The 18,914-nt window shown below is 42.9% G+C and overlaps 1 protein-coding gene across 2 annotated transcripts in view; it reads right to left on the reverse strand.

Annotated features, from left to right (window-relative positions):
* LCP1 (lymphocyte cytosolic protein 1) overlaps positions 1 to 18,914 on the reverse strand; it is an 81,054-nt gene that overhangs the window by 60,963 nt on the left and 1,177 nt on the right. The window contains exon 1 of one of the 2 annotated variants that reach the window (XM_006278912.4): positions 4,862 to 4,972. The exons of the other annotated variant lie outside the window; for it this stretch is intronic. Coding sequence (XP_006278974.3) covers positions 4,862 to 4,910 — 49 coding nt within the window. The 5' untranslated portion in view covers positions 4,911 to 4,972. Of the gene's footprint in view, positions 1 to 4,861; positions 4,973 to 18,914 lie in introns of those variants that run through there. 2 annotated transcript variants of the gene reach the window in all.

Raw genomic sequence — 18,914 nt, forward strand, 5'->3', positions numbered from 1 at the left:
ATTTCTGCTTTCCTAAAATAAACAGAATGTGGTAATACACTTAAGGATTGAGCCTGTTTGAGCCTGTTAACGTCAATGATGTATAATCAAGACTGTGTAGTGAACAACACACAGATATGCTGAGCAGTGGAACAGTGTTTAAGTCAAGGTGCAGAAGGGAATAAACCTTAGAATACAGTGGGTGATGAATTTGCTGAGAAAGTATAATTAAGATCCCTTGACATTTGGACTATAAAGTTATATTCAGTTCCTCTTTTGCTTTCTTAATTCCCTAATACATGGCTGAAGTGCCTATATGGATTTAAAAATGCTGCTTCATTGAAAACTAGGAAGTTTAAGTACACATTAAACCCACCCCAAGCCATAGTTCTTTCAAGACTGCACTATTTAAATTTTGCAGTGTGCAAAACATGAAGCAAATAGCAGTTTTGTATGGCAGTATGAAATTACACTAACTGGTGATTATACATTCATTGTGAGATATTAATTTGTGGATGATTATGAGATCATCCTAAGCACTCAGACAGAATATCATTTTCAGCAAAGGTTAGAATGCTGACAGGTAATCATTACAACGCTTGCTTCTAAAATGTGTTTTGAATCAGCCATTCACTATAAGTAACTGGTATGTTACAATAACGTACATGAAATGCTAATGACAGCCTGAACTGATGACATGATATCCAATTATTTCTCAATGATATAGATAAAATGACAATTTCTGGCAGCAGTATAGAAAATAAAATGTACATACAATCTTCAGGAAAAAATCCCACTGATGTCATCTAGAAATTCACTCGCCAAAGAGTCATATATTTCCCTTTACAGGAAAAAAAGTATGGAAAGGACAACGTTACATAACTGAGTTGCATATGTTACTATGCATCATGCCATCTCATCATGGGGAGAAGAATCTTTGTAGTGTGAGTGAAAACACCTATCAAAAAGGCTGGAAATCCTTTCTGGTTTTACTATTTAGACAGCAATAATATTTTTAAAGCCTAGACCCTCACTGGAATGGTTACAAGGATCTCTTTTTCATGTCTGCTCTCTGCTCTCCACCTCCTGTCTGTTCAACTTGCACAATTCCTTGCTGTCAGTCAATCAAACCATGTCATCCCTGCCATAGCAAGCTTTCACTGGTTTCCCTTGCATAGTGCATGAAGTGCAATTTATTATGCCCATCCTTGCTCAGCCCCCCATCAATGCTTCCCCTGCCCTACCCCCATTATCAGCCCCTTAGACTTAGAGCATCTGCATCGCCAGGGGTTTTTCATCTCCTGCTCTTAGGCTTGGGGGCAGCTACAGCACTCTCCTATTCTCCCCAGTACCAGGACACAGGGACAGCTCCAGGGTCCATTGCCTCCTTTTCTCACACCTGATATTGCAGGGACAAGAGGAGAAGGGGGGGGAAGCAGAGAACCGACTGACCTATTGTTCACAGGAGAGGAAGTAAGGGGAACAGCACAGCTCTGAGGTGCTGGGTTCTCACTCTGCTCCCTCCTACCCTCTTGTGAAAATGGTGTCAGCCATCCCTCCCCGCTCCTCATTATTTCCTTCTCCCCAAATTTCTGTAGGCTTCTGGGTCACAGAAAGTGGAAGCTGTGTCTTCCTCATGCAGCAGCTCTGATGGGTGCTACTTCCCAGTAGGTAGAGAAAATAAGAATCAGTGGGGCTGGCAGCTGACCCTGGACAGCACTAGCAGTGGCATGACTGCTGTGGCTTCTGCTGTCCGTGTGTTCCAGCAGCAGCACAGATCATGCTCAGCACAGATCGTGCCAACTTTGCTTCCCTCTGGAAAGGAGAATGCTTAGAAGAGAAGAGGTTTCACTCCCAGGAAGGGTTAGCAGATTGCTGTTATTTGGCACTGGTTTTGTGTGCAGTTGGATGCTGCCTGGAGAGGCCTTGGAGGCACATACCCCTTCTAAGTGGGAGAGTGGGTTTCCACAAGGAATCTGCTGTCATCTGCAGGCAGAGAGACATTGCTCCAACCAAGGAGAAGGTGTATCTTGGGCATAGCTTTCAGCAGTAGGTTTTCTAGCAAATATATAGTTGCTGTATTTTACAGTATAAAAATGATGGGGGCATACAACACTGAGAAAGGTCTGCAGAACTGGACCCTGCATTATCTCCTGATGCAAATATATGACTACAAATTTATCTACATTTTTTAATGGCATGAACATAAAGCCATTGGCCAGATCACCCACTTGTCCCACAGAGAAACCTGTGGGATGGAGCCAGAGGGCAAGGAAACTCCATCAGGCTGACCTTGTAGGGTTTCCTGCAAAGAACCCTGTCACAGAGGAGGAGGTTGGGAAGATAGGGGGAAGGAATTCAAGGCTCCCACATAGCATGGAGATAGCCAGAGAATGGAATGCCTAGATTAATGAATACTGAGGTTGTCCTTTGTAAATGGGTCTCCCCTAGCCTTACTGATGACATGGTTTCTGCTTTTAGTTGAGTGCCACAGAGCTTGTCTACATCATGGGGCTCTTTAACCTGGAAAAGCGCAGGCTCAGGGGTGATCTGATGGCCACCTATAAGTTTATCAGGGGTGACCACCAGTATCTGGGGGAACGTTTGTTCACCAGAGCGCCCCAAGGGATGACGAGGTCGAATGGTCACAAACTACTACAAGACCGTTTCAGGCTGGACATAAGGAAGAATTTCTTTACTGTCCGAGCCCCCAAGATCTGGAACAGCCTGCCACCAGAGGTGGTTTAAGCGCCTTCATTGAACACCTTCAAGACGACACTGGATGCTTATCTTGCTGGGATCCTATGACCCCAGCTTGTAAGGAGTGACCTAGAAACCTCTACTCGAAGACGAAGCAGAAGAGAATGCTATGTGAAGAATGCCCATCTGCAATGATAAGGAGGAGACAGTCCTAGATAAAGGGGGCTTGAAAACAAAAGAAGAAACAGAGTACTGGGTTAAAGGGCTCATTAAAATACTAAAAATCACACCCATAGGTGGGGAAGAAGTATGCTAATGAAACACATATGTATGTAAATGAGATACATGGCTAAAACACAGGTATAGAGACATGCTCAGTAAAGAACTTCTTGCGTCACTCACTTACAACCAATCATTAAACAAGCACGCTTCCGAAGGCTTGAAAACTCCTGTATAAAAGATGCTTAGAAATAGTAATCTGGTGTGCTTGTTACATGAATTATTCTGCTTGCACCTTTTATTGCTAGCAATAAACCTTCTTTGTACTTTCACCCCTGGTATCTTTATTGACCTTTGCATACTGGGCACGATCCCAGAGTTGAGCTGCGGCACAACAAGCTGACTTCCTGCCCTTTGGGCAGGGGGCTGGACTCGATGAGCTTCCGAGGTCCCTTCCAGCCCTAATGTCTATGAAATCTATGAAATCATTGGCATGGCAAGGCCCACCTCTGAGAGGCTCAAGCACACCCTGTTCACAAGCCCTCAGTCTCTGGTGAGAATGGCCACTGGGGACAAGTTCAGGACAGTTTCCTTGGAAAACTCCTGGATTTGGAGTGTGTCAGTGGGTACAGGCAAGCAGAGGGTAGCCAGGGCATTCTCAGACTCCTAAATTGTTGAACAGATGATCATTATACTGTAGAATGTCATGGATAATCTGCCTTTGCATTAGCCTCCACTGCCTCTCCACCTCTTCCCTCTTATTTTGACAATTTAATTTCACCAATTTGCCAATTACAAACAAGTACAAACTGGAATTCACATACTATTCGTTTGCATATAACCCTGGCTGTAGAAATATTACCTTGTTCTTTTCTGAGCTCTGAGGGTTTGATACAGTTCTCTCTATAGCCAAAGTAAACCAAATTGCATGACCCTTACTCAGTTAGAGACTGCTCTTATTCAAGTTAATGACTAAAATTTTTAGTGTGCACTTAATATCTAGGCACGTACATGCATACATTACTGTTGAAAATAGGCCTTAGATACCTTAATTATTGGTGACTTCTACCTAGGGGCAAAAGTTCAATTGACATCAATAAGAGCACAGCCTTATTTAAAATGTATAAAAACATCATTGTTGTCCTGTAAACAACTCTAAATTCTTAGGGAAGAGTAAAAGGAAAGCAAAGTAACTAAATAAAACAAAGGCTACACATTAATACAAATTGAATATTCGGCACAATTCTCCATTGGTTGCAATAGGGGTGATCTGATTAAATATTCATGTAACAATAAGCCAATCTTAGGTATTGCTGTGGAGAAGGTGGTCATTTTAGAAAACTCTGCCTATTAATAAGTGAAACAGAGCAGCTGTCGTTGATTTTTTATTTTAAAGAAAATAGCTAATCTTGTGGCATCCTTATGCAGCTAGAATAAAATAGTAGATTATAAATTAAGTAGAAGAACAGAATGATGATGTTGGCTGTAACAGTAAAAATATGATCGGGTTGGATCTCATTAGATCTCAGACAGAGGCTTATGCTGACCACACAAGCTGACAAAATCATTTCCAGAAAGACATTAACAGTATGATATGAGCGTTTCTCAAACAGCTTTTACAGCATTGCCAGCCCTCTTAGCTTTATTGTTTCTCTTACAGGATTTCTCAAAACCTCAGTTCCTGGAAGCAAGTGATTATTCCAAAATCTCAAACTTTGTGGTTGCGGCAAAAGGAGTGAAATTGTAGCCTCAGTGTCTGAGATGGCCGCAGGCAAAATAAAAGCAAAAAAAAAGCAGGAGGCACAGGAAAAGAATCCAAAGTATATCTTTTTGAAATCTCATATTTTGGGGGGGTGGCAACAGGGGTGCAGGGGAATAGGTCAGGAGGGAGGAGACAGAGAAAGAGCAGTTCTTGAAAGTTTATAGGCAGTACCAGAGGGTTGTATTTAATATAAGTGAGCACCTTCATTCCTGTTGTGTGTCTCCGCTTGCTGACAATGCTCCAAGGACATTTAGGCAGTAAGCAGACTTTTTTTTCCCTGCTGTAGATTAAGTCTTTTGGTTGGACAGTGTGTTCCTACCAGTTTGCCTAGTAGAAAAACAAAGGAAGTGGAAATGAGTAGCTAGGAAAAATAAATACTTTTGTGCTGGGGCCTGGGGCTCTCTGGCTCTTTGATCAGGAACTTATTTCTGCTGTCTGTTGCAAAAGGGTGCTTTCCAAAGCAGAAAAAAGGAAACTCCTCTTCAAAATGACCCCTGCCAAAATTAGCTTTCCCTCTGTATTTTAATAAAACAATTAAATTGCCTGTGCTTTTAGAAGGCACTAGGATAATAACACACTAATGCACATGCAATAAGCAGTACACTGTGGACTGAATCCTATTCATATTAGCGCAGAAGCGGGTAAAATATGGCTTCTGGGTCAGATCCAGCCCGCCAAGCCATTCCACCCAGCCTGCGAGGCCACTCCAAAACAAAATTATTTTTGGTCCACAGCTCCTCTGAAAGCCGGTGGGAGGCAAACTTTCAGAGGTCATACACCATTGGACTAGGTGGACTCTGGGCTGTGCACTTTAGCTGGGAGCCCCATGTGGAGGTACTAGTAGGGCCATGTGTAGATTAAATGAGTGGTGTGTGTGCATGACACTTTAAAGCGGGCTACATGCTTTTACACTGCTTTAATGGTGTGAGTGTTTGCACACCTCAGCAGCATATTGCGCATTAATTCCATCCACTGTAGGAAATTCAGCAGCGTAATGCACCTTAAATGACTCGAAGGAGTTTTGGCTTGCTGCCCCTGCAGCCGTGGAGTGAAGCACCAGGCTCTGTGCAGCTCCGCAGCTCTGCAGGAAGCCCTGCAGGCAGCCTGGCAGCAGCCTGGGAAAGCAGGCTCCACCCAAGAAAAGTGGCGAGCTTGATATTTTTTTTCCCCCTGGAGCCTGCCTGTCTTTCTGAGCTGTGTGGGGGCCCGGTGCTTCCCCCTGTAGCTACGGTACCCCTTGGGACCGCCCAAGCCGGGTGCCTGCAGGCAGGTGCTGCCTGGTGGGGGCTGCCACAGCCACAAAGGGAAGCACCAGCCCCCCTGTAGCCCAAGGACCGCTCCGCCTGCTGGCAGCTCACCCTCCCTTCCCCACTGCTGGAGAGACAGGTAAGTCAGCAAGGTGTGTGCACGACATGGGGGTTTAATCAGCCCTAAATTGAAGTGGTGTTTTTAAAAATCCACCACTTTAATATAGGGCCCCCGTTTTGTCTAAACACACCCTAGATCTTCCACTCCCAGGCCAACTGCCCTAACCACTAAGGTGCTGAGCTAAAACATGGGAGGTTCCTCCTTCACCTCTTCCTCCAGCACCTAGCACCTACTAGTCGTGCGTTTTTATCTGACTACAATTTCAGGACTTAACTGGCCATATGCATGTATCTGGGTGCTCATATGTTGTTACATATTTGTCTGGTCAGAGTAGAGCCCTACTGAGCATGCTCAGTGTGGATGCCTAATGCCCTGAACTGAATCACAAACTGTGTAAGAGTGATATGAACTGTTGTTATGCAGCTGCATTTAGACATGTAAAGTGAAATAGCATTTAGCCAGAGTGTACACCAACACAGCTACAAACTTATAGCATCTGTGTATTTTACTCTCACAATTTGCCTTCGCTTTCTTTTTTTAAAAACATTAAAGTCTCCCCAGCATTTGTTCGCTCCTTTCTAGTTTGCAGTTCTTACTGGACTACAGTCTGCAGCGCTTTGCAGCTCAGGATCCTGTTTATCATTTCTCAGTGAGGAGAGGAACTAGGACTGGTTCAAGAGGAACTACAGTGCTTTTCAATAGCATAAGAATAATCTTTGTGCAAAATTGGGATAGTATATGCCAGAAGTGCAAGATGAAATTCTCACTACAGCCATAGGTGTTTTCTAGGTACTTGCACCCAGCAATTTTTTCAGCTGAAACAGGAATTAAAATTGTCACAGAACTATTGCTGATTGACCTTCCTGTTTGACTTAAAGCAATGTACCTTTTTTCATAGATTCTAGGGTTGGAAGGGACCTCAGTGGGTCATTTAGTCAGACCCTCTGCCCCTGGCAGGCAAGAAAAGGATCACCAAACCTGGGATCATGTGATCCCAGCCAGGTGCTTGTCCAGTCTCCTCTTGAAGACCCCCAAGGATGGGGCAAGCACCACCTCCCTTAGAAGCCCATTCCAGATCCTGGCAACCCTGACCGTGAAGAACTTTTTGCTAATGTCCAGTCTAAATCTACTCTCCAATAGCTTATGGCCATTGTTCCTTGTTGTTCCAGGGGTGCCCTGGTAAACAGATCATCGCCTACTTCGTGTTGCTTTCCCCTTATGAATTTGCACATGGCCACAAGTTCCCCTCTCAGCCTTCTCTTGGAGAGGCTGAAGAGGTTAAGGTCCCTTAGCCTTTCCTTGTAGGGCCTTCCCTGCTGGCCTCCAATCAGATGAGTGGCTCTTCTTTGGACCCTCTCCAGGTTGTCCACATCCTGTTTGAACTGCAGCATCCAGAACTGGACACAGTACTCCAGCTACGGCCTGACCAGTGCCATGTAGAGAGGGAGAATCACCTCCCTGGACCTGTTTGTGAAGCACCTATGGATGCACGACAAGGTGCGATTGACTCTGCTGACTATGTCATCACATTGACGACTCATGTTCATCCTGGAGTCAACAGTGACTCCAAGATCTCTTTCAGCCTCAGTGGTGCTGAGAAGGTTGCCCCCAAGCCTATAAGTCTGATGGCAGTTTTTTCTCCCTAGATGCAGCACCTTGCACTTGTCCTTATTGAATTGCATCCTGTTGTTCTCTGCCCACTTTCCCAACCTGTCAAGGTTAGCCTGGATCTGGTTCCTCCTCTCCAGGGTGTTAGCTTCACCCCATATTTTTGTGTCATCCATGAATTTGGACAGGGTGCTTCCCACACCCTCATCCAGATCACCAATGAAGATGTTGAACAGCACTGGCCCCAGAACTGAGCCCTGAGGGACTCCACTGCACACGTTTCCAGGTTGACACTGACCCATCCACCACCATCCTCTGAGTGCGACCCCTGAGCCAGTTTGCTACCCATTCTACCATATACTCATCCAAGGCAAATCCCCTCAGTTTATTAATAAGGATGGTATGGGATACCATGTCAAAGGCCTTCTTGAAGTCCAGATAGATAACATCCACCTCGACTCCTGCATCTAAACATTTGGTGGCCTTATCGTAAAAAGAAACTAGATTAGTCAGGCAGGACCTGCCTGCTATAAACCCATGATGGTTACCCCCCCGCATCACATTAGCCAGCAGGCTCCCGCACGTGTTCCTTGATAATTTTTTCAAGGATTTTCCCTGGGATAGAGGTGAGGCTGACAAGTCTATAGTTCCCTGGATCCTCCTTCCTCCCCTTAAGATTGGGACAACATTTGCCCTCTTCCAATCCTCTGGGACCTGACCCGAGCACCATGAGTGCTCATATATCCTTGCTAGTGGTTCAGCTATGACACTCGCTAATTCCTTCAATATCCGTGGGTGGAGTCCCTCTGGTCCCAGTGATCTGAACATGTCCAGTCCCTCCAAGTATCCTTTTATGGTATCAGCACTGAATGTTGGTTGGCCGATGTTCCCCTTGTTGATGTCCATGATGCATATTGAGGGTTCATCTAGATTCCTATTTAAGAAGATAGAGGCAAAAAACTCATTGAAGAGCTCTGTCTTGCCCCTGCTATCCATCACTAAGCCCCCCTGCCCATCCTGTAGGGGTCCTATGACACCCTGCACCCTCTTTTTGCTCCCAAAGTACCTAAAGAAGGACTTTTTATTGTCCTTAATCCCTGCCGCTAGCCTGAGTTCTAGAGCTGCCTTGACCTTGCTGACTGACTCCCTGCAGGTGCGGGCCAAGGAAGTGTACTCCTCCTTGCTAGCTACCCTCTGCTTCCACTTCTTGTATGCTACTTTTTTTCCCCTTAAGGTATCCTGGATGACCCTGGTTAGCCAAAGAGGCTTCCTGACCCTTTTGCCCCCTTTCCTCTACCATGGGATTGTCTCACACTGAGCCCAAAGAATGGTATCGTTGAGGAATGAATGGTATCCTTGAGGAATGACTCCTTTGGACACGGGTCTTGAGTCTGACACATAGCATTTGAAATAAGCACATTTAAAAACAGACATATCTGCAATTAAAGACATGATGTTTGGTGTCATTTGTGTACAGTGGTGCTTCCTGAATGCTTTGGACCAATGAACCATTGGCAACCCTCAAAATTTCTTGCAGGCCATCATGAATCCTTATCATCAAGCTTCTAATTGAAAAGGAGGGTGGCTCAGTAAAAACTGCAGGCCATTTACCTTAGTTTTACAGATTGCCAGCAGTCCACAGACCAGTTTAGGAATCTCTGGTCTCCAGAGACAGTTTGCTTTTTACTAAGAGGTAATATACAAGAATTGCTTGAATGTATAGATAGGGGGAGATAAAACACATGGAACTTTTCCCCTTGTTTCAAGCAGCTAGTCCCAATTGAAGGTAAGGAAATTATTTGCCCAAGTAGGGCATATGGGACTTATCTCTGAGTTAGGACTGAAAATGGAGGCCATTAGGCCATTTCTGCATGTCAGGAAATCAATGAAGAAAATGATACTGCCAAGGTCAGTGAGATCTATGGAACTAAATGAGTAAGCAATGTCTGTATGGGCAACCATAACTCACTTAGATTTTCCAAGGTTTGAGAAAACACTATAGGAAAAAAAAATTGTAATGGGTTTACTTTGGTTTATTCCTTCTTCCTCTTCTTTCTCCTCCTTCCTTTGCTCCCTTTTTGAGCACACCCATGTATAATCTTCTCTTGTGCAATTCTCATATTTCCAAGATGTACACACAATTCTAAGAGGGGAACTGGAACTATGAACTGTCATTCTTGTGCAAAATTTATTACAATCCAGGTAAAAGAGTCATAATAAATTGCATTTCTGCAGCCATATTTCCCATCCACTTTTAAGTAAACATTGCTCTGAGCATTATTCTTAATGGAGAGTTTTGCTTCAACTCAAGTCGATAAGATATAACCTCCGTAATGTAGGTGGTATGGGACCAGTGGGATAGGCTATCAGGAGAGAAGGAAAGGAAAAGCTACCTCAGATTCTGCAATTTCAGGTTCCCACACCCTTCAGTACTGACCTGCCCCCATTGTGCTGCTCCAGATGCCCTTCAGGTTCCTTCCTACTGCCCATCCACCCCAGAAAAAATGCTGCTGTCAAACTCGGACAGTCCCTTTTCCTCTCCAGAAACTTGGTAGTGATTGATTCCCCAAACACTTCTGGGCAGTAACATAACTACTAGGGGTAGGCAAGCAGGGCACTAACCTGGAGTGTTGACTTGGGCAGGGCATCAGAACAGCAGTCCCCTGAAGCCCAAGCCACTACTGTCGCAGTAGTCCATGTTCAGGGAGTTTGTGTTGAGGCAACAGCCATGTGTGGGAAATTAAGAACTCAGCCCCTTTCCTACCACCAAGGGCACCAAAATTCCAATTAGTTGACATCTGGTCCTGGGTCCCTGTTTCCCACCCTCTGAGCTTCCTTGCTCCTATGCAGTGCAAGGAGTATGCTCCTGTCTGCTATAACTTGTTCACATGACTATTTATGATAGTAGGGTTGTAAGAGATCTCAAGTCTAAGGGTAGCCAACTTGCAGCACATGCCAGAAGTGGCACAGGAAGCCTCTGTGTATTGCACATAGGAGACTGGGTAGAGAGCAGAAGCAAAGGAAAGATCAGTGTGACACTTGGAGTGAGCACAGGCTTAACTTGCCAAAAAGGCTGGCCTGCCAACAGCTGCCTTCCTGTCTACTCAAAGATTGCTTGCCAGAAAGGTTGGCCCCTACCAGTTTAGTCTACCTCCCCCACACAGATGCAAGATCTGCATCTAGAAAATAACTGAAAACTGGGCCCTATTGTTTTCAGCACTGAACACAGAATAAGAAACAGTCCCTCCCCTAAACAGCCCCTAAATAGACAAGAGAGACAAAAGGCAAGGGTGAAGAGGACACAACACGAGCAGAGAGAAAAGAGAGTGCGCGCACATCACGACTGTAAGAACTGAGTTGCTTTTCTGCAGAAGAAGCTAGAATGTGGAGGGTATGGGGGGATGCTTTGTATTCTGCTACTTAAATCCTGTGGATGCAGGCCTATTAGCGGGGGATTGGAGACGAGCGTAGTGAGGGGGAATGAGGCTGATGTGAAGAAACCATGATCGGAAGTCGATACAAACAGCCAGGTAGCATATGGGGAAACATCTGTAGGAGGCAGTCTGATAATGTGATCATGGTCCAAGAGCCTCTTCGTATGTTGTTCCCACAAAGTCACACCTTTGACTGGCTTTTCCTTGAAGTTTTTTTCCCTTCTTTTTATATAATGAGATTCATAAGTGCATCTTTTATATTACGTTAGAAGGGAACTGAGGTAGACAGATGCTAAGTGGCCTGTTCAAGATCACAAAAATATCACTAGCAGAGACTGCTCTTTTGCAGTCCAAGCTAATGCTCAAACCCTGACAGATGAGAAAACATTGGAAGAACTGGGCTAAGTTGTCCTGGGGAAGAAAAGACTTAAGGGAGATTTGATGATGGTCTACAAATACAAAAAGGGATGTTATAAAGGAGATAGCAATCAACTGTTTTCTGTGTCCACAGAGGACAGGCTAGGAAATAATAAGTATAAAATGCAAAATAGTTTAGTTATTAGAAAGAACTATGGGTGATTAAGCACCAGAACGGATTGCCTAGAGTGACTATAGAATCCTCATCATTGAAAGTTTTTACGTACAGGCTAGAGACACGTTTGTCTGATGGTTTAGATAGGGATGACACTACATTGAGCAGAGGGGTTGGATTAGATGATCTCCTAAGGTTCCTTCCAGTCCTGTTTTCTTATAGTTTCATCCACTGGACTCTCTTCTCTCCTGGGGAGTCAACTTAACTGAACAATATATTGCAGCTGCACATATTTAGCATGGAATTGTAAAAAGAAATACTGATTCATGCACTCAGCACTGTGAATGGATGTGGACTTGCAGACCTCTGCATTTGCAGTTTTTGCTGATACGGTCAGTGAAATTAGCTGAAACTTAGGCCAGATGGGAAGTCAGATGCAACCTCAGAAGGACAGTCAAGTTTGAATTGGCTTGAAGAATGATTTGCATTCTTGCTGCTCAAAGTGGTCCCTACAGAGGAGGGCTGAAGCATAGTGGCATTTCATGGCATCAGATTTGCACTGTTGTTTTATATCAGTGATTTCCAAGCAGGGTACCCTAGCCTTTGGGGTGCTGAGAGATATTAAGGGTGCACTTTTAATTGTGCAAACACTTACACATGATTCACAAAATAAACCCAGAGATTTCAAGAGGAATCCATAGTGTCAAAATCATTCTGAACTGCTGTGGTCTGAGCTCTTCACAACAGAAGAATTGCACTACTATATTTTTCTTTAGTCAAAAAAGGAGTGAAAGCTAAAAGCTGGCATTTTCTGAGGTGTGCCCTGACTACAAAAAGGTTGAGAACCCTGTTTTATATGGTATCTGAATTTGGCTTCCAACACTTACATACTTTACAAATTACCTGAAAAGAGAAAAAAAATACGTTCAACAATCCTGTCTTCACTTCTGTGAAACTTAACTGCCACAACTAGAGTGGCAAAGGAGCTTTGGCTAGCTGATGAGGAGAGCTGAAGGTTTCACATTGATTTTTGGACTTTTTTATTACAGTGAATTTTGCAGATCTGCTTTAATCAGTCCTGTGTGGTACTGAAGGGACCATCTTTGAATTCTAAGAATTATTTTCTTTATTCCTAAAATGGGAATGAAGCTGACATCACACTTCTTCCTCATGATCCAAATCAGAGCAACTGGAGGAAAAGTCAGCCTGAAAAAAAGACAAACTGAGCACTTTAAAATAAACTTACATTCCAAGTGAAATTAAAATAGTCTAAGAAATGCTTCAACTAGTTATTCATTTTAATTTTTAGGCACAATATGTTTTATTATACCGTCTCATTCATATTAATGCGTCTGTCTGCTTATATGCACCAACATACAATTCCAATCAACTTTGTTGATCCAGGAATTCCAAATCATATGTATACCTAAATGACCTCACTCCACAGACACATTTAATACAATCCCTTAATCCTTCTTTTGCACTGGTCTGTGTTAGGTTTTGTCCCTTTGCAACAATGATTGGAATTCAGATATTTATGAGAACTACGGCTCAAGATTTTAAAAATTACTAGCAAGACTGAATGCCTTAACTTCTGCATGCTGAACACCTTTGAAGGGCTCAGGTGATGGCAAAGATCAGTCAGGAAACCTGCTTGTTTTCAGCCAACAAACATACAAAATGGACTAGAGACAGGGAAAATACACTGTCAAGTCTAAAGTAGCAAGAGCCACATTAACTTTTCAGTCTTTTATTATAAATTTTTCATGATAAAAATCTCACAAATTGTATTTCATGTTTCTTTACAGAGCATCAATGATTAAAGACTGAGTACAGAGAAGTAGAGAATTGCAAAAGCTTGCCACTGGAAAACTTTGTTGAACAATCCTCAGGAGAATGAACAATTCAAAACTTAACAGGGTTAAGGTTTCATAGTCAGAAAAATGCTTCAGTATGTACCTTAAATGATTTATTGTTGCCTAAGTGCAAGGAAGCATTAGTCTACAAGATGTACAGGGAACTCATGCTTAAGTTTTTTTCTATAAGTATTAAAGAAAAAGGAATGATGTGTGCAGCCTATTGTAGTCAATCTTCAAAGACTGAAAAAACAGAGAATGTTCTCATGTATTATTTCACAATCTTGAAATGGAAAGAATATTTTCTTATGTATGCTGTTTTAAGGGAGAACCAGTGGTGTCATTTGGTACTTCTCCCAAAGAACCACCAAAATGTGTATGCTTAATCGTAAGGATGCACCAATAAAGATTTTCTTGGCCGATACTGATAGCTGATCACTCACCAGGCATATCAGCCAATACAGATCTGATAACCGATTTACAGGAGCACAGCTGGGAAGCATGGAGCACAGCTCTCTGCAGGTAAGTCTGTGGAGGGGAAGGGGCATGGTGCGGGCAGACTGAGGCCCCCTCAGTGAGGGAGAGAGTGGGGCAGGGGGCACTGCCCAGCCAGGTCAGTGAATGGGACCCTGGGGCTGAGACAGGGAGTGGGATGGAGCTGTGGGCAGCTCATCCAGGGGATAAGTGACCCGGCATTTAAAAAATGGCAGCTGGGGCATTTGAACTAAAGCTTGTTGAATGAGCTTTAGTTCAAGCACTGACACCACCATTTTTAAGTGCTGGGACACTTTTAGGAGCTGAGCCGAGTGAAGCGAGGACATAGGTGAGCTGCCACTGTGGGCTTGGGGCACTCCGCTCTGCTGCCTTTGCCCTGGGAGCCATGCACTGGCTGCATGTCTCCTGCCCACCTGGCAACAGGAGGCACAACTTGCTGCTACCACTGCTGCTGAATGGCCAGAACGCAACTCCTGGGACAGAGGCAGCAGAGCAGAGAGCCCTGAGCCCACAGTGGGCAGCCTGCTTCTGCCCCGTGCACAAATCTAGGGAGCACATGCCTCCCCTGGAGGTGTATGCAATGGCAGAGCCACCCTCTTTTCCCACCCTCCCCGCGCCCCCTGGATGAGCTGCCTGCGGCTCTGTCCTACTCCCTGCCCTGACCCTGGGACTCCATTTACTGTCCTGGCTGGGCAGCACCCCCAGTCCCTGCCCTTGCCCCACTCCCTCCCTGTGAGGACCTTGATCTGTCCCCATCTCCCCCCCCCCCACACACACACACAAACTCCTTCCATCCCCCACCCCCAATATCCTTTCCCTCCAAGGACTTGCCTGCAGGGCGCTGCTCTCCACACCGACTGGCTACTTTCCTGGCCATGTGCATGTGTGCAGCTGTATGCATACCTGTAGCATCTAGGGGCCCTGGCCAAAAGGCATATTATGTTTATCGGTGACATTGTTGGCTATACCAGCCAAAAAAAGCTGACAGCCAATAATGCTAATTTTCCTTTTATTGGTGCTAACCCAATATGCAACAGATATATCGGTGCACTTCTATTTAATTGGGTTCTTTTTTCATTATTACTAACTAAAGATAACATCACAGTCTTTAAAATGGTTCTGCTGACATTAAGAAATGAGTAGTCTCTGTCTGCTGTTATCTTGAAGTATGCTCCTATCCCTATTCCTAGGAGATGTCACTAAATCTGTACCCAGCAATTATTCCATTTTCTAAGTGTAAACAGAAAAATTTGATTTTTTCCTTGGCTTTTTGTGCCGATGACAGTAAGGGACAAGCAACTCAATCCAAGCAGGCTAATAAGCACTTTTTGAAATGCTAACTGAGCTTCTTTTATGTAAGATATCAAGGTCAGACAACATAAGTGAAGTGCTAGGAATAGTAAAAAGTGAAGACATTTCCCTTTTATGAGAATGGTAGCTATTTCTGTCTACAAGAGCCAAAAGGACCTGAATCACAACTTTCCTACTTCAGTTTTACATCAGTTTAACTCTAAGGATCTAATAGGGATAAAGATACTGAAGTTCCAAATACTCTGATATTAACATTTTGATAATGATCTGTGTAGCTCATCATATCTGTTTTAAGCAGACACAAAACAAACAGGGGTCACCCTCAAATTTACTGTTATTATGCTTAAAGTTTTCTGACAAACTAAACAAATATTTATGCAGCTGATTAGCTTCATGAATGTGAATATTCCTATTAGAGTCAAATTGCTGTTTGCAGGGTCAGAGCTTTAGCAGATGCTGTGATTTTCATATGGCATTCACTTTTTACTGTGAGCAACGGGGGAAAAAATACAGAAACATCTACTGCAGTAATTTCTTGAAACATTAACTGTCAAGAGGGTACATTTAAAGCACAATAACCTTCCCACTGAAAAAAAATCACAACAGGAAAGATAGATTAAATAGTAAAGCCTTGATCATAAAAAGGAACAACAAAGTAATAATATAATGCTACAAATAACATTTATTAGGAAACGTTTGTTAAATGTTTGTTTAAAATAATGGCCCCATTTAAAAAGCAAGTATAAGTATGATCACACCAAATCCAGATTAAAAACATAAATTAGATACATCCCAAAAGAGCAAATCAAATGTATTAACTGTCTTCTACTAATTTTACTTTTGAAGAAATTAATGTAACTCGTATATTAAATGTCAAAACCCTGATGCTGGTCTGAGTACCTGGGCCTGAGTACCTGGGCAGTGTGATGAGACAAATTCTCACCTACAAACTGGAGAGGCACTGTGACCCCTTGCAGAGTGCCTAGCCCTGCCTGCCCCTTGCATGATCACTTGGAAACCCTCCCCCGCCCCAGCTATCCCGCTACTTTTTTTATTGGTAAAATTGAACTTTTCCATTTCCAATGCCAAATCTAGCCTTCTCTGTAGCTGCAAAGAGGACAGGATTCGGCCCTAACAACATTAAAGGGGAAGGAGCTGGTATCTTTCTTGGACCGAATGGTTAAAAAAAAAAAAAAAAAGACATTAAACTCCCATGTCAGGCTCCAGATGTGGTTGTCATGAAGTTGTGACCTTTCATAAATGGGCTTACAATTTCGTAAATACCATACATTCTGAAAACCAATCCCAGGATTTACAAGGTATATATAATTTATCTTTGAATAATACTGTATCACTTTCTAATAACTTGTCTTATTACTTATTATTTGTTTTAATGCCTGAAGGTATACTGGGCATCTCAAAATACTTATGGAAAAAAGACATGAACACTGCTTTCAGAAAAGGGAAAAAAGAACAGCAGGGAAGATGTGCGGGCAGAAGGAGAGGTAATACTCAGGAGATTATAAGGTAAAAAACTATTCTGTAATATTGCACTATGAAAAGAGTGCTGGCGGCAAGTCTTAGTTCTTGAATAAACTATGTAACATATACATTTATAAGAACATCATGCTTGTGGGGCACAGTTACTGACCTTCTCATACAGTTATACATCTTGCTAATATTGCAGAAGTGTTACAGTACAATTGAACCACCTTTCCTATTGAAGTTGCACAGCATTTAGAGGCCTGAAAACCCTTGAGGATCTAGGTCCTATAGCTTCTTTCAGCTCCCTTATACCACTAGTTACCAACTTTGCCATGACTAGAAGCTACGCTCTTGGCTCCTATCCATGCTGTGTGATTTTAATAATACATATAAACAGGAAACTTGAACTAGGCTTTCTTTAAAGAAAGAGAATTCCTTTAAAAATCATGAAAGTGTGGGGTTTTTAAACATAGTTACTTGTCCCTTCTTTTTAGGCTGAATGGGAAAGTATAGGCCCTGAAAAAATAAACTTAGGCACAAGGTTCCCTTTACTTGGGTACATACCAAAAGTGAAATAATGGTTCCACTGAAGCTTTTAGGAGTTTTCCCACTGATTTCTGTGGGGCAAAATTATCACTGCAGCATCAGGGCCTTAACATATGAAGCCTGACCCTGTACTCTGTGGCCGCGTCTACACAAGACACTTAATGCGCAGTAGCCTAATAGCACGGACAGGCCACTGCGCAGTAGCATCACTAAAAGAGCATTTGCCAGCGCTACTGCATACTAACTATAATTACTTGCATTTACTTAGTACTTCATTAAGCAAGTACTAAGTTCTTCATTTACTTAGTACTTCATTAAGCATTAATGAACATGTAGATGCGGCCTGTAACTAAGTTATGCAGGATCAAGTCTGTAATTTGGTTTTAGCTTCCTAAAGAGTTGGTAGTCTAATAATACTGCTAGTATTTAATATAATAACCTCCTTTTCTCAAAACGATATAATGTCCCATCCTTTAAACACTTCATCCTATGAATAATAGTGCTTATGCAAATAGTCCTTACTGATTGAGCTTAATGCTTATATAAAAAAAAAGAACTACATTTTTCAGTGAGAGTTTACAGAATTACACCTTAATACCTTAATGGGTATGACAGTTCTGTTGTGTTAGGTGCTGTACAAATACAGTACTGAATGCGATTCCTGTCCAGAAGAGCTTACAATCTCCTCTAGAGTTCATTGCTGTAGTGTGAAACTATGTGAGAACATGATTCTTATAACACCACTGCTTGGGATTTCACATCACAAAACACAACAGCAACATAGTAAGCTCAGCGTCATAAAGCCATTGGGATTATGTAAAAAATCTGTTCTTTGTATTATTTATCTAACCATCATACCTTTGGCTTTATCTGTATGTTTTCTTTTGCATTAAACAGAACTATAAAGCGTCTCCCTTGCTTCCTGTCCCCAATCTATAATTTTCCACATAATGGAATTTGTACATGAAAATAGCACAAGTAAACACAATACAGGACAATCGATTTGATGACAGTGTAGCTGGAAAACATTACCCTTGCAGATAGGGGACAAACAGCACATCAGTCTGCCACATACAAAATAGTTTCTTCATTTCCATAATGAGTCAAAGGAAATGACCTTCAGCAGTTCTTAAAACTATTACAGATAGAAAAATGTTTTCTTTAACACAATCCTCTAAAAGGATAGCTGCAAAAAGGACTAGAAGGACCAATGTATTGAACACACCTTCTTTGAAAAAGAAAATGACATTGATCATCAGTCGTGCAACGGACTGCCTGCTTGTCCAGAACTGAACTGAGTTGTCATCTAACAGAGATATTACAAACAACTCGGTCTTTGCTTGCCCTCTCATCTTCTACCCACTGCTTCCTCCCCAACTTGTAAACAGCCTGACAGCAAAGTTTTTTACGGTGTCTATGCAGTCAGTCAATAAGTATTTTGCCCAAGCAAGGACTGCAGTATTGGGCCCGTACCTGGAATCAGATACTATGTGAAGGAGGTTTCACTCAATGCGGGAGTGAAAGGCGCTATGAAATCTGAACCTGCATTTAAATACAATCAGTGCCACTGTATACAGTAGCTTCTGTTGTGGCTACAAGACAATGCATCAAGCTTAAAT

This window comes from Alligator mississippiensis, chromosome 1, assembly GCF_030867095.1.
Source record: "Alligator mississippiensis isolate rAllMis1 chromosome 1, rAllMis1, whole genome shotgun sequence".
NCBI classification, from domain to species: domain Eukaryota; kingdom Metazoa; phylum Chordata; order Crocodylia; family Alligatoridae; genus Alligator; species Alligator mississippiensis.